Below are 13,231 nucleotides of genomic sequence, written 5' to 3'. Positions count from 1 at the left end.
ATGACTTCTGTCTGCACTGGCTCAGTTCTTCACCATAGCCCGGTCCCATAGCTACCCTGCACCCTGGACTTCCTTTCAAATCCATGCAGTCTTAGGCGTGTGTTTTCATGATTTGGTCAAAATGAGAGTACAAAATGATGTAAATATTATTTCTAAAAATCAAGTCACAGGTTTCCAGTAAGCCAAGCTGGAGCCTGATCTCCCAGACCTTACACGAGTAATATTTTTGGTGTCTGGCCTGTTCATCAAATAGTTTTCAAACAGATCTGGAAATAAAAAACTTACCTGAGGTTCCTAAGAAGATAACAGTCTGCAGCCCACACCCTCACTGTCTTTGTTCCTTAACGTCTTCAATTTAATGGTCTTACCCTTGGAACTTACCTTCCTGGAATACACACAACACTCCCTACCCTATGTTAGCATGAATTCAAATTCCCACCTATACTAAAATGTTACCTGTTGACCCTTTCCCTTGTACCAATATGGCAACAGTGATTTTTATTTAATGGCAAAGTAAGCTTCAGGTTTTTTTTTTTCTTAAATAAAAGAACAGAACATACACGTTTCCTAAAGATACAAGGAAGATTTTCTTTTGAATTGTTCGCAGTAAAATTTGATCTGCATGTTCTGATACTGTTTGGTGGTTAAGCACGGTTCTTTAAGATGAATGTTAAGTAGATTTATTTTCAACTACAGCACTTCTAGTTTGATGTTAATGAATTTTAATCTTAAATACATAGTCCATTAAGATTATTCCATAGCCCATTTTGTTTGCTTCCAGTTAATGGTAACCATATTTCATATTTTGTTGGGGATAATCAAGCATGCTTTTTCAATTTAAAAATGTTTCTCTGGCTCTGTATTATCATTTATATCTGGAGATTCACTAACAATCATTGATAGATGAAAAATATTCTGTCCATAGGTAATGACTAGAATAAACTGCTAAGAAAATTTCACTGTTTCTAGCTTTAGGCAGCAAGCTGTTTCCATCAGATTGCATAGAATCATAGAATCAATAGCAGGCGCATTCAAAAATTCTCATGAACCACTATCTTCACATGTAAATTCACATAATAAGTATTGTTATTCCATAGTCTAAAGAAATGTAAAGGCCAGATATTTTTTTTTCTGCTCATGTATAGTCTAGTTACATCATATGTGCTCCTAATTCTGAGCATATAACTCTCTGGATAAACCCTGTATAGCCATGTAAATTGGAATTAGTTCCATGAAAATAAGTATGACTGTGGTCAAAAGTTCACTCTGATCTTACTGGATGCATGGAGATATGTGAAAGTAGGGTGGTGTCAGAAAAATGGAGTGACTCTCACTAACATAAGAAGGAATTAGATGGCTATATTGTCCAAGTGATAAAATTATCAGTGCTGCTGTACTGCCCTGAGCCCACCGCTGTTTTCTTCCACTTTGCCACTTGAGGTATGTTCGGGCCTTAAGATTTTGCTACTTCATTCAAAAGCTAAGCGTGAAAGTGAACAGAAAATGTTCTACTCAAATATGAGTCTTCTTGTCTTATCATTGGGTTTACTTTATACTAGGGGCCCATTAAATACAGATTTTAAACACAAATATCCTCCAGATAAAAGTGATACTATTTTGTTGCTCATTGATTTTTACAGTCAGCTACAGATTGTTGTGAATAACAAATGTTATTTATTATATTTTATTATATATTTTAAATAATATGCAGTCTGAGCTCTAACAGCAGTAAGAAACCAATGAAGATATTCTAATGATTTAGGAAAAAAAAATCACTATGCAGAGGGGTGCATGTGTGTATTTACAGTGTCAATTGGGTTTTCTTTCACCTTGAGAACAAGAAAGTAAGTCAGAAACTGGTAGCTACTTATCAGCTAGAAAGTCAGAGCTGCTTTAGCTGTTCTAACAGATATTGAAGAAATATCTATCCTATCAAACTTAACTATGCTCTCTCTATTTTTTATTTGTTTTTCTTTACTTGCTCCCCTTGAAACAGGGTCCCGATGGATTACCAATGCCTGGCTGTTGGCAAAAGGTAGGATGGGCAGAGCTTTTATTTTTCAGGGGCAGTACCTCTTTGGCACACAGAAAAGCCTGTCACAGTCATACTGAACACAATCAGGATATACCTCAAAGCTTCTAGACAGATATATGCAACAATGCAAAATAAGACCTCCCACGACAGTAGCTGGCACGATGAGGTAGTAATATACATTTAGAAGTAATAACTTATTGATGCAGTATTGTAGAAATAGTTGGCTTTAGATTTCTGGAAAGTCCAAGACTTTTCTGCTTCATATGAAGACTCACACATCCTTTGACTTCTGCACATGACCACTGCTTACCATTATTTATAAAAGCTCATGGGCACTTTTATCAAATATTTTTCTTGACTTATTATGATATCAGTTTTCTGAGATACCTAGAAGAGCAGTGCATCCTGCCCTTCAGTTTTCCCTACCTTTCTATTCTTCAATCAATACTCTTGGCTGACATGTTCTATGCTAATGTTAACTGGCAACGTTATTTTAGTAAAGACTTAACATAGACAGTGCTAGATTTAAAACCATTTCATTCAGAATAATGTAGGTGGAAGGATACTGGCATGTAATACATTAGAAAACAGAAAGCATAAGTGAAACCCTAGGTGCATTTATCTCTGAAGTATAGGTGATGCTGAGGAAACAACTCTCCATATTATTTGTAACTCTGCCTTATCTATGTATTTGGAATAGATACCTGAAATATCAATTTACTAATTGGATTAATCTGTATCTTTTTTTTTTTTGTCTTTGCAGTGATGAATCTAACCATACAAGCATGAAGTTGTGTATATAGTGCTCCACTTTTTGTATTTATAGTTGAAAACTGAAAATTTGATTTTACGAGTCTGAGATATGTTTACATGTAGCTGCTTTTACTTGTTTGCAATAGTCCATGTGTACATCTGGTTTTCACTTACATCTGCAGTTAGATGATATATAACTGCAGGGTAAACCTGCAAAGATTCTCTCTTGCATTAGAGAGAGATCTCAATACAATGATCAATAATAAAAATCTGATTATTTCTGTAAATTCTTATATTTTGGCTTGTGGACCTGCATGGACAATGAGTGCCATGAACTAGTTTACAAGAAATTGTGACCAAATAAGAGCAAAATGCTACAAAATGTACTGTACCAGCCGCCATTGAAGTTTACTGACTTGGCTTCCATGTCCATCTTAAATACTTCACTGATTCGTGCCACATCTGCTTGTACAGACTAAAAGCATGAGTTTGTGTGCCAGACCTGCTTGTTGTGTGATCACGTTATGTACTAAATGGCTGCTCACGGTGACCTTTGATTCCAGTTTCTGAATCATTTCCTTTTGTCATCCCAAGGGAGTCACACCATGGCTTATTGCTAAAAAGAGATAAACCAGAGGAGGATAGAAAGAGGCCTTGAATTTTTGGAGAATAGAGTTCCAGCTGCAGGTGGATGGCTTCCAGTCTTGCGGGTTACTTGGCCCCTTTGATCAAAGGGGGTCCCGCCTGTTAATCAGCATCAGTTTGCCTTGCACTGCTCACGGTCGTGAAGACATTCACCGTTCACGACAGGCCCTGTCAAGTCCTTAATCAAGAAGGAAGGAAGTCTGAAGAAGAAACCAGACTTCTCTGTGGGTTGTTTGAAAAGGTTACAGTGGTGCTGCAGGGATCGTTTCTCCATGGCAGACACCTCCTGAGACCAGAAGTTTCTCAACCTTACGAGGATGGACAGAGTATGTACTCTGCATATTGTGTTTTGGGACTGCTGGAGGAAACAGCATTCTTGAGGCGAGGATGAATCAGAACATCCTCCAGTGGAGGAGGATAATGGAACTGACCAGAGACATATGTACCATGGTGTGATTTTCAGGTGATTCAGTTGAAATTACACAAAACTAGCAGAACTTTTCTGCAGAATTTTGGAAGCTATGGTTAATTTTGTTTCCTTTTCCCATAACTGTTGCCATAAAGGATGCATTTCAATAATCTGTTTAACATTTGTGATGTTGGCATTGAAGAAAATACTTCAAGCCAGACATGCATCTTGTTTCAGTATTTAGTTTTTATTTTCGGGTCTTTGAAGCCTTTAAGTCTAAAAAAAAAATAGTTTATTTTTGTGTTTCACAAATTGATTTATATTCATAATTGATCTTGTTCTTTTTCTGCTGTTACAGTGACCTTACTTGACATTATTATTCAAAAAACATTGGAGAAGCAAGTCTGTGTGATTACCACTGCACGCTTGTTACCGCACTACACTGTTAAAGGTGTCAGTATTTCTCCATTTCTGTTCAGATGACTAGTTTTCTAGGCAAACATGGGCAAAGTTTTGCTTTTATTGTTAGAAATACTGAATTTGTGCACATTTGTAGTTTTTGCCATGAGATATTTCTTCCAGTTTTGAGTCTTCATATGGTGCGCTGTAGTTAGTTTGAGAGGCTAGGTTATGAGAAATGGTGCCATATTTGGCACATGGAAGTTCTTTTTATAGCACTCCCATTCCTAGTGTATATAGCAGGATGATCACAAACTTTTTTAGTTACATTTCTGAGGTTTGTTTTTCATACACAGACCAAAACAAAAGTTGAAGAAGACAACCTGTCTCCATCCATGTGTGGGAACCTTACCCTTCTTGGAATGCATGTTTTTGCTTACTCCATCATTTCTAAATCATGTGAAGATGGAGACCTGGTGTGGTTGCACTTTTCATATTGATCCACAATCTCAGATCAATGGAAAAGACACTATAATGCCATCTTTCATTTTGCTAAATCTTTATTGTCATTTTGCTGTATCAGAGACAAAAAGAGCTTTTCAAGAGGGGAAATCTTCCACAGATTTTTTTAAAACTAAAAATTAATTTTGTGGCCTCCATCTGGTAGTACCTTACGAAGTTCCAACAGTATATAGATGTATATATACTGAATATATATATATATATTCACTGCTTATATCCATCTTTCCAATACTAAGAAATAAACAAGTGTTCACAGATATAAGGGAAAATGGTTTTATTTGCTTACATTTTCAGAGATGCGAGCATTGACCTGTTTGAATAATCATTGCTGCAATAGTGAAAGCCTTCACATGGCATAGACTGAATATAAGGTGTTAATAATCAGAGTGCAGCAGCAGTAATGTGAATGAGGAACTTTCCAGAAAGGGTGCAAGGGGAGAATCACATAAGCCCTTCAACTTGACAGTTTTAGTCTGCTTGTTTAAGAAGCACTATCCCAAAATCCAACAGGTTGAGGAGCAAGCTGCCCACCTAACAAAAAAGAGTTTCTTATGCCTATACTCTGACTTGGTACATTTGGCTGGGTATATTGCAGATGTGAATACTAGAAGTTGAATGTTTTTATGAAATAGCAAATACTGGCAATCATACAGTAAGATAAAATATTTTTTAATTGGCCCTCAGAGTATCCAAATGCTAAGTCAAGTAGGATGTTTCTTATCTGGCTAGATGCTTTAGCAGTTCCATATCAAGACTGTGCAAAAACACAGGTTATTTAGGAAAGAGCAACAAGATAAAGAGCCATTAAATGCACACTGTCATTAGCACTCTCATTTTTTAAATTTGTGTATCTATATTTTTAAACTGTCCTCGTTGCATCCATTTCTGTATGCATCAGTAAAGCTGGCAGAATCTTGATTCATTTCCTCATTCAGAAAATATTTATAGATATTGCTGCTAAGCATTAGTCAAAACTCAATTTTCCTTTAACTCCCTGACACTGAGACCCTGCTAAAGAAACACTTCAGCACCTTTACTCACTTTCTTTTCAGTCTTGCAATTTCTTTATTTAATTCCCACCAGAAAGGAATATTTTTTTTTTCCCCAAAAATAATCTAACTTATATTTTTAAGCTTCTGTGTTTTTCAATATCATGAAAGATTCATTCCATTTAAATGACCATGGGTGAACAGCAAATAACTTAATTTGACATTAAACTACATTCATAGATTTGACATTAATATTTGCATCTCAAAGATTGACTTGAAACCTAACAGTATGTAGGTAAGTTGCATGTTCAGGACAAGGGGAAAAATAATGCATTGTGTTTAATATTTAATCAAGAAAAGCACCCTGTGAAGACTTGCAACGTTTATTTTGTTTAAAAAGTACTATTTTTGGTGCTAGTATACCTTTTTTCTTTCGATGGCAAAGCTATAGTTTGAACTGCCTGTGTGTTGTATCTTTTAGTAGCATTCCTCCAGATAGATATGATTTGTTTTGTTTAGTTTGTGACAGGAACAGTAGTTCCTCTACCAGTCCTTTCAGTTGTAGAAGTCTGTAGTGGTATTGGTCTACACAGTTTCTGTATCCCTGACCTTTTCAGGTGTGATTAATTCTTGTTCTTTTGAGAGTTTTCAGTATTTGTTTCACACCAGGTTTTGTAATCATCTGTTACTCCAGTGTATTATAACCACATTGTGCAGAAGTCCTGTTACAGAAGCAGCAAGCCTTTGAAGCACTGTATGGAATATGTCTGACATACATGGTCCTTGTCTTCATATCCATAGATTAGCTATGGGGAAGCTTTCTTTCAGGATGCTTTGGACACCTTTGTATTTTTTTCCTGAGGTAAAGCATGAAATGCTAATTCATGGAACAATGTATTTTTTTGATTTATATTTTTATTTATTGCTGAATTTGATGTCACATTCTGATAGTGTAGCAAGGCAGAATGACACTCTTCATCCAGCTGTTTATATATATATTTTTAGTCCACCATGTAAGTTGTATGAATGAGTTTCAGAATGATCAAATCCATATACCTGCACAAGTGTAAAGTATAGAGTTTTAAAAGGGATAATTCTTAAGATTACTGTACAGTGTGGAAAGTTAGCATTGGCTCCACTGAGCATTACACTCATGGAAGAGTGCATGTGAGTATCAGTTACTCTCTTAAACCAGCAGAAGAGACAATGCAATCCCAAACGAGATGAGCAGACCTTTGGTCCTTGTGGCCAGGTGGTGCTGCATAGGGCTGGGGGCCATGTCAGGGGATGTGGTTTGGATCCTGGACCCCTGGCCTCTTCACTTGGCTGCACCTCCCTTTCCCCAGCAGGGAAACAGGATGAGTGATGCATTCTTCCCTTGCAAAGCAATTTGATACGTGCAGGAGGAAGGACCTAGGTATTGATGCTTAGTAACCAGGGGAATATCAACAACTTTAATCATGGGGTTTGATTGAATCAAGACCACTTCAGTGAGTAAAAACTGCAGAGATACTCCCAGTCTATTGAATGTGATGATGTTCAAGGCATGAAGCGTTGACCTTTCCTTTCAAATTTCCTCATCACTGCTGCTTGACCATCTTAAATTACATTTTTAAATATCTGTCTTTTACCTAATGAGACACATAAATTTTCACACTGGAGAGTTACACAAACCACTAATATCAAAGGTAGAGGTCAAAAGGAAGCCTAAATTTTAGTCATTGCAAAAAAAAAAAAAAAAAAAAATATTTGATTTCAGTGACCAGAATTAAAACTAACACCTGATTTTCTTTATTTTCTTTCTGCAACTTCCTTTTATGGATCTGAATGTTGCTATGATGAACAAGTAAAGATTTTCTTGCACCCTCTGTACTGAAGTATTTTACGTGGTGGTTGGATTCATTAAATGCTGTTAGATACAAGTGCCTGCCACCATCATTTCTGACAGAATTTCAAAAATATGCTACACAGAGCAAGTGGAGTTTGTATTTAAAAAAAAAAAAAGAAAAAAAAAAGGATTTGAAGTGTTGTTTTTGTTTAATTTTGTTTCTAAATGCATCCAATTATCAATGCTGCTTGGAAATCTAATTTTCTTTGGAAAACAGGGGGCCTTAACTTAACCTGGGACCGTTAGCGTTTTACTTGTTTCTATTTAAAAAGAGAAATTGTATGAATTTCCCAGATACCATTGGTACTTGCACACTTCTCTGAAGTATTATGAAGAGTTGAGTTGGTGGAAGAATGTTTTACATATTGTTAACATATATGTGGATATTCTTATATTATTGTACATGTTTGGGAAAATATCACACAACTTTAAAAATGTTACTAAGATGTATGTATCTGACTTTTTCCTTTGGAAAATATTATATATTTTTATTTGTATTTTTTACTTTTTTAAGTTCATCTATATGTGCTGTTATTTTTGTATTGCAAATGGTCTCATAAGTGCAGTAGAAGAGATAAAAATACAAACAAAAGTAATTTGGTAAGGATTACAATGCTTGGGGGGAAAAACACATGGGTCAGTATCATAATATCAATACTAGAAATATTTTGAGTGTCTTAGCGCTGTAAGTATGTCACGAGACCTCTTGACAAGTAGTGTAAATTACAAGGTTTTAATCACCCATTTTAATTTGTTATTAATTACCACTTTCCTGTGGCCTCTGGTCTTGACTTAATTGAACCCGATCAAACAGCATGCTTTTTTTGGTTTTATTATTAAAATCGCTCCTTGTTTTTTGATTGAATACTGTTTTGTTTTCTTTCAGTTTTGTACTTCAGGTTTTGTTTCTTGCTTGTGAGAAGTTGATCTTCAGAATTATTTTTACACTATTTATGATTTATTTTCATAATGTAAAAAGTGTGTAATTATTAAAATATTAATCCAACCACTGGTGCTGATTTTGCATAGTTATAAAGTTTTTAGTGTTGGTGCAAAACATTGCTCTAGTCTGTCTGGATCTGAAGAAATTTATGCTGCATTGTGCCAATCTGTAGTTTGAAATCTTGTACAGGTCGTTTCAGTCAGTATTTGCATTCACACAAAAAATCAGGGCCTTTGCAACACGTTCCATTTTCCTATAGTGTGCAATAAAAAAATCCCCATGTTGTTTAACCCTTTAAAATCGAGTCCATTCAGTCTTCTTTTTTCTTGGACATGCAGAACAGCCTATGGACATCCACAAAAGGATGTAAGGAAAACATTTTGCGGCAAATATTAGAGCTTTTCCTTGCTCTGGGAAAGCTGCAAGGATTTATGTACTAACCAGAAATAGAAACTATTGCTTAGACAAGTCCACATGTACTAGGATCAAAATAAATAAGCTGAAAATCACCAGTCTCCCCTTTCTGTAATACTGAAGGTGAAAAATAAACCTGAACTGCTGAGAAATAAACATGTGCCCAGACAATGTCAAGTACCAGCGTAAGCTAGAAAATGTGAGGATCTGTTTTACCACAAATCCAGTTTGTTCATACAAGACGGAGGATAATAATTATTGCAAAATGGCATATTGTCAACGCCCTGGTCTAAGAGCACACATTTTTGCAGGAGTCTCCTTGAACAAAGGAGGTTTTTTGAAAAAAAATGGAAGATTGGACAGCAGCTGTAATCACTTCAAAGCATTATTTAAATGTTTGGGGTTTCTAAGTCCCAAAATATTTCAGACAAACAAAACACTCCCCATTGTTTCCCCTTCCTTCACCTCAAAGAAATGTACTCACCCTAGGCTAAGAAAGAGAATAAGCACTGGGAGGGTTTGACCTCTATTTTTAACTCTTAATTATTCTTAATCTCCATAGATGTCCGTCAATCTTATCTAGCTTTGTTTCAGACTCTTGGGGGGGGGGGGACTAAAAATAGCTTTGCTCCCTTTCCTAGATGAGATACTTACAGCTTAACTTGCCCAGCATCCCCAAGGAAGCACCCAGCAATGCCAACTGCATTTGCTCTGTGCCATGCTTCACGTGCAGTTAGCTAGATCTAACTGAGCTAGATCTAACTGTCCATGGGTTTCCCATTCAGTCCTTTTACTGCCTGTGAAGTCAAACCTCAGCTAACCAACACCATATAGCCTTCACATCCTATTGCACTCATGGGACATGACTTCCCTCTGCCATTCCTTCACACAAGGAGCTGCGAAAGCATTCATGTTCCAGCAAGTAGTAACAATCAGACCCAAATAGGTATTAAAAGCAAACAAGCAAGAACATGCCAAAGGAAGTCATGTTCCTGCAACCACAGTCCTTCTGTCTTCCCAGGGTCACTAATTTGTCTTCTCTTCTGTTAGCTTCTGCTAATTTTCAGCCAGAGTACTCACGGGGCTTTCTCCTGTCCCTTCCCCTGGCTGCGGTAGAAAAATGGTAGAAAAGTGATTTGGGATTCTTGCTCAAAACTTGGAGCTTGAATGTATGTATGTGTCTGTACGCATGTATATATAAATATTTGCATGCATGCACATATATCCACATGACCTGTAGTGTTCAAGAAAATACTGTACACAAACCTCACAGATTACACTCTGCTAGTATAGTTGTACTTAAGCTGCTTTAGTTTGCATCTGAGAGCAAAGGCAGATAGAGTTCCTGTCACATCAACTAAGATGCAGATTTTTCGTGTGCTTACACCAAGGCAGAATGTTCAATAACTAATAAACAACCTGCTTATCTTTGTATGTGCAGGTTACAGCTTGACTGAGTTTCCAAAGTACACACACCTAAGCGGAGCAGTCATGAGCTCTCGCTGGCATACCTGTGTCTGGCTGCTCCCTCCTGGAGCCAACAAATAACTTGGAACTTTTTGCAAGTTTTTAGAATCTCTTCTCTTTGGCATATTAAGATTGCTATGACTTAATTGATTGAGATAAAACTGATAAAAGCAAATACAGCCAAAAAAATACATAACATGTCAACTCTCACTCCATTACATCAATTAGCTTGTATCAGAAAGATGTGTATATGATACATTTTCCATTTAAAGATATGGAACATTCAGCACTGAAATGATCTTCCACAAAAATGATTCAGGACCCAGCAAGTAAGCAAATGGTTCTGGAAAGCGATGAGGCCACGAAGCTCAGTAAGTAACTTAACCACACACTTCCCTGCCTTCCCCTGTGCCTATTGGTATGCAATTAACACACTCTGTGTTCAACTGACTCAGGGCTGATCACCACATCAACTTGCAGGCAAGTCCATTCCTCATTCAGCATAAATATCAAGCACCTGGCTATCCCTGGGAAGGTGCAGGTAAGTATGGTTCATCAGTCTTTACCTTTCTGTACTGAAATGGATCTTCAGTGCAGATCATTTCCCACTGACGATCTATAATGGGTTTGTTTCTCAGGATGAACCAGCAACAGACTGTTTTCCAGAGGTACAGTAACTCCTTAAACAGTTAATTAGGCAGACAAAAGCACCTTACTTGGATACTTCGAATAGCTCTTAGAAACAGTTACTCCTTTTCATTTTTCATGCAGGGAACCAAGGCTTCTGGTTGCTGGTACCCTGCCAGCAAAAAAGCCATACCCAAGTGTGGGAAAATTAGAATGTTCAGAAATCAGGCAGAGAAAGCACCATGTTTCTTAAATTAAAAAAAAAAAAAAAAAATCCAAAAAAAAACAGAGTATGAAACCCCACACACACACCTATTTTAATAATTCTTTACATCATGGAGAAATAGCTGCTAGTACTTACTCCACAGCTGTACAAGGCCAAGTGGGAGAGGTCTAAACTAGCCAAGTGACAAGATGCTGGAAAGCCTTGTCTCAAGCAGGATCACACTGCTAAATGGAGGGGAAAGACCTCCTCTGCTCTACACATGAGACGTGGCAGGCTTGATCCTGCTGATAATATCAAAAGTGTGTGCAAGAACCGTGAGCCAGGAGGGCGGGCTATTTGCTTGGTTATTAAGCCTCTTTCCATGGCTGTGAAGGAACAGAGAAGCAACCTTCCCCCCACAACACCTACCTTCACCTACCACTCTGATCTTTCCTCATGAGGTTTAATATTGACTCAAGCAATTACTAATCCAGCTGTGAACAAACTTGCTTTTGTTACACCTGGAACAAAACCTCCTGATACAAGCAGGGCTGGCTGCTGATCCGTGCCAGTAAAGGAGCAGAAGCACAGTAGCCTGCATATCCCTTAAATCTGTTTGTGGTCCAGGGTTTCTGTGCAAGCAAGACCAGGCAGGTCAGCATAGACAACTGAAATTATTCCATGTAACTGCGCCCAGCAGCCCTAGAGGAGCAACAAGCCTGTGCTGGGCACCAGCAGGTGGCAGGCACAGGCGGGTGCGGGGAAATCATCTCTTCTGAGATGCCTTTCGACTCTCAGACTCATGTGCTGACCTTCGGTGCCAATGTTCCAGCCTTCCTTTACATTACTGTCACAAAGGGATTGCAATGAGGTCCAGTATATAACATGTACAACTGAACCACATCTACCCTATTCTAAGTATTATCCCCCACCTTTCAGAGATATGGGCAAAATGGAAAAGCACTGCAGAAAGCATTCCTGGCAGGTTCTAGCCTAGGCTTGATTTGGGTGTTAGCAGATCTAAATGCCTGCTATCTTCTTAAGACTCATCAGTGATTCTTGTTACTGGCTGTACAATACTGCCCTAGGTGACAGCTTTGACAGCTCCTTCCTATCTTTTAAGTCCATGCTTTCTTCTGCCTGGGCAAGGCACCGAAGATCGGCAGCTGCTGTCTCTGCTGGGATGTAGAGGTGTTGCTACTGGCGCCTCCTACCACTTCTGTGACAGGGCTGTTCTGTTGGTTGGGTGAGGCAAGGTTTCCAATGGAGCTGGAATGTGAAAGCTGCAGAGCTTCAAAATTAACAGTTTGACGAAGCTCAAGAAAACGCCTGTAGGAAAAGAAATGCTTGACTACAGAAGCAGAAAGGTGGCTTACTGGCAGAGACACAGAATATGTAAAAATCAGGAAGTGTTTCTTCCATCTGCAAAATTTGGGATGACTGACTGGATACTGATCTAGAAAAGACAAGCATCATCAGCACAGGAAGTTGTGTGGCTTTACATATGCTCTCTGAAATCTCTTCCAAACATAGCTCTGCAGGTGGCATAGACGAGCTACAGATGGGGCAGTGGGGATGTGGGCGCAGGTTTTGCTGCTCTCTGCCCATGCAGCTCAAAGACCAGCCTCCAGGCGAGGAGAGAGTGCATCTTGGCAGGGACAAGGTAAAGCTAAGGGGCTCCTCCAGGAGCTTCACTGTTCTGAAATGCAGTGCCTCTTGACGTGAATTCTGCCCTTCTTCACTGTGAAATCATCCTTTTTTCTTACAGGCTTTGATGTCCAGTGAGAGGGTTATCAAGGGTAACCATGAAGCAATGCCACATTCAAGCAAATTGCTTCTATGTGGACGCTGTGGTTAGAAGGAGATCATAGGACTAGTTATACTTAGGTCTTGCCTAGACTGGAAAAGGGTGTACCAGTGCATCAGAGCACCAGG

At 38.2% G+C, this 13,231-nt stretch overlaps 1 protein-coding gene across 1 annotated transcript in view; it reads left to right on the top strand.

Annotated features, from left to right (window-relative positions):
• The window catches only part of COL25A1 (collagen type XXV alpha 1 chain), a 300,290-nt gene extending 291,639 nt beyond the window's left edge, over positions 1–8,651 (top strand). The window contains exons 40-41 of the mRNA XM_061478450.1: positions 1,997–2,035; positions 2,799–8,651. Of these exons, the coding sequence (XP_061334434.1) occupies positions 1,997–2,035; positions 2,799–2,801 (42 nt within the window). The 3' untranslated portion in view covers positions 2,802–8,651. The remainder of the gene's footprint in view (positions 1–1,996; positions 2,036–2,798) is intronic.
• The last annotated feature ends 4,580 nt before the right edge of the window (positions 8,652–13,231 follow it).

This window comes from Pezoporus flaviventris, unplaced genomic scaffold (assembly GCF_033815535.1).
Source record: "Pezoporus flaviventris isolate CSIRO_AGI_PZ_B2104156 unplaced genomic scaffold, CSIRO_AGI_Pfla_v1 ptg000002l, whole genome shotgun sequence".
Lineage (NCBI taxonomy): Eukaryota > Metazoa > Chordata > Aves > Psittaciformes > Psittacidae > Pezoporus > Pezoporus flaviventris.
Note: the sequence above shows the minus strand (reverse complement) of the source record. Positions and strands in the feature narration are given on the sequence as shown.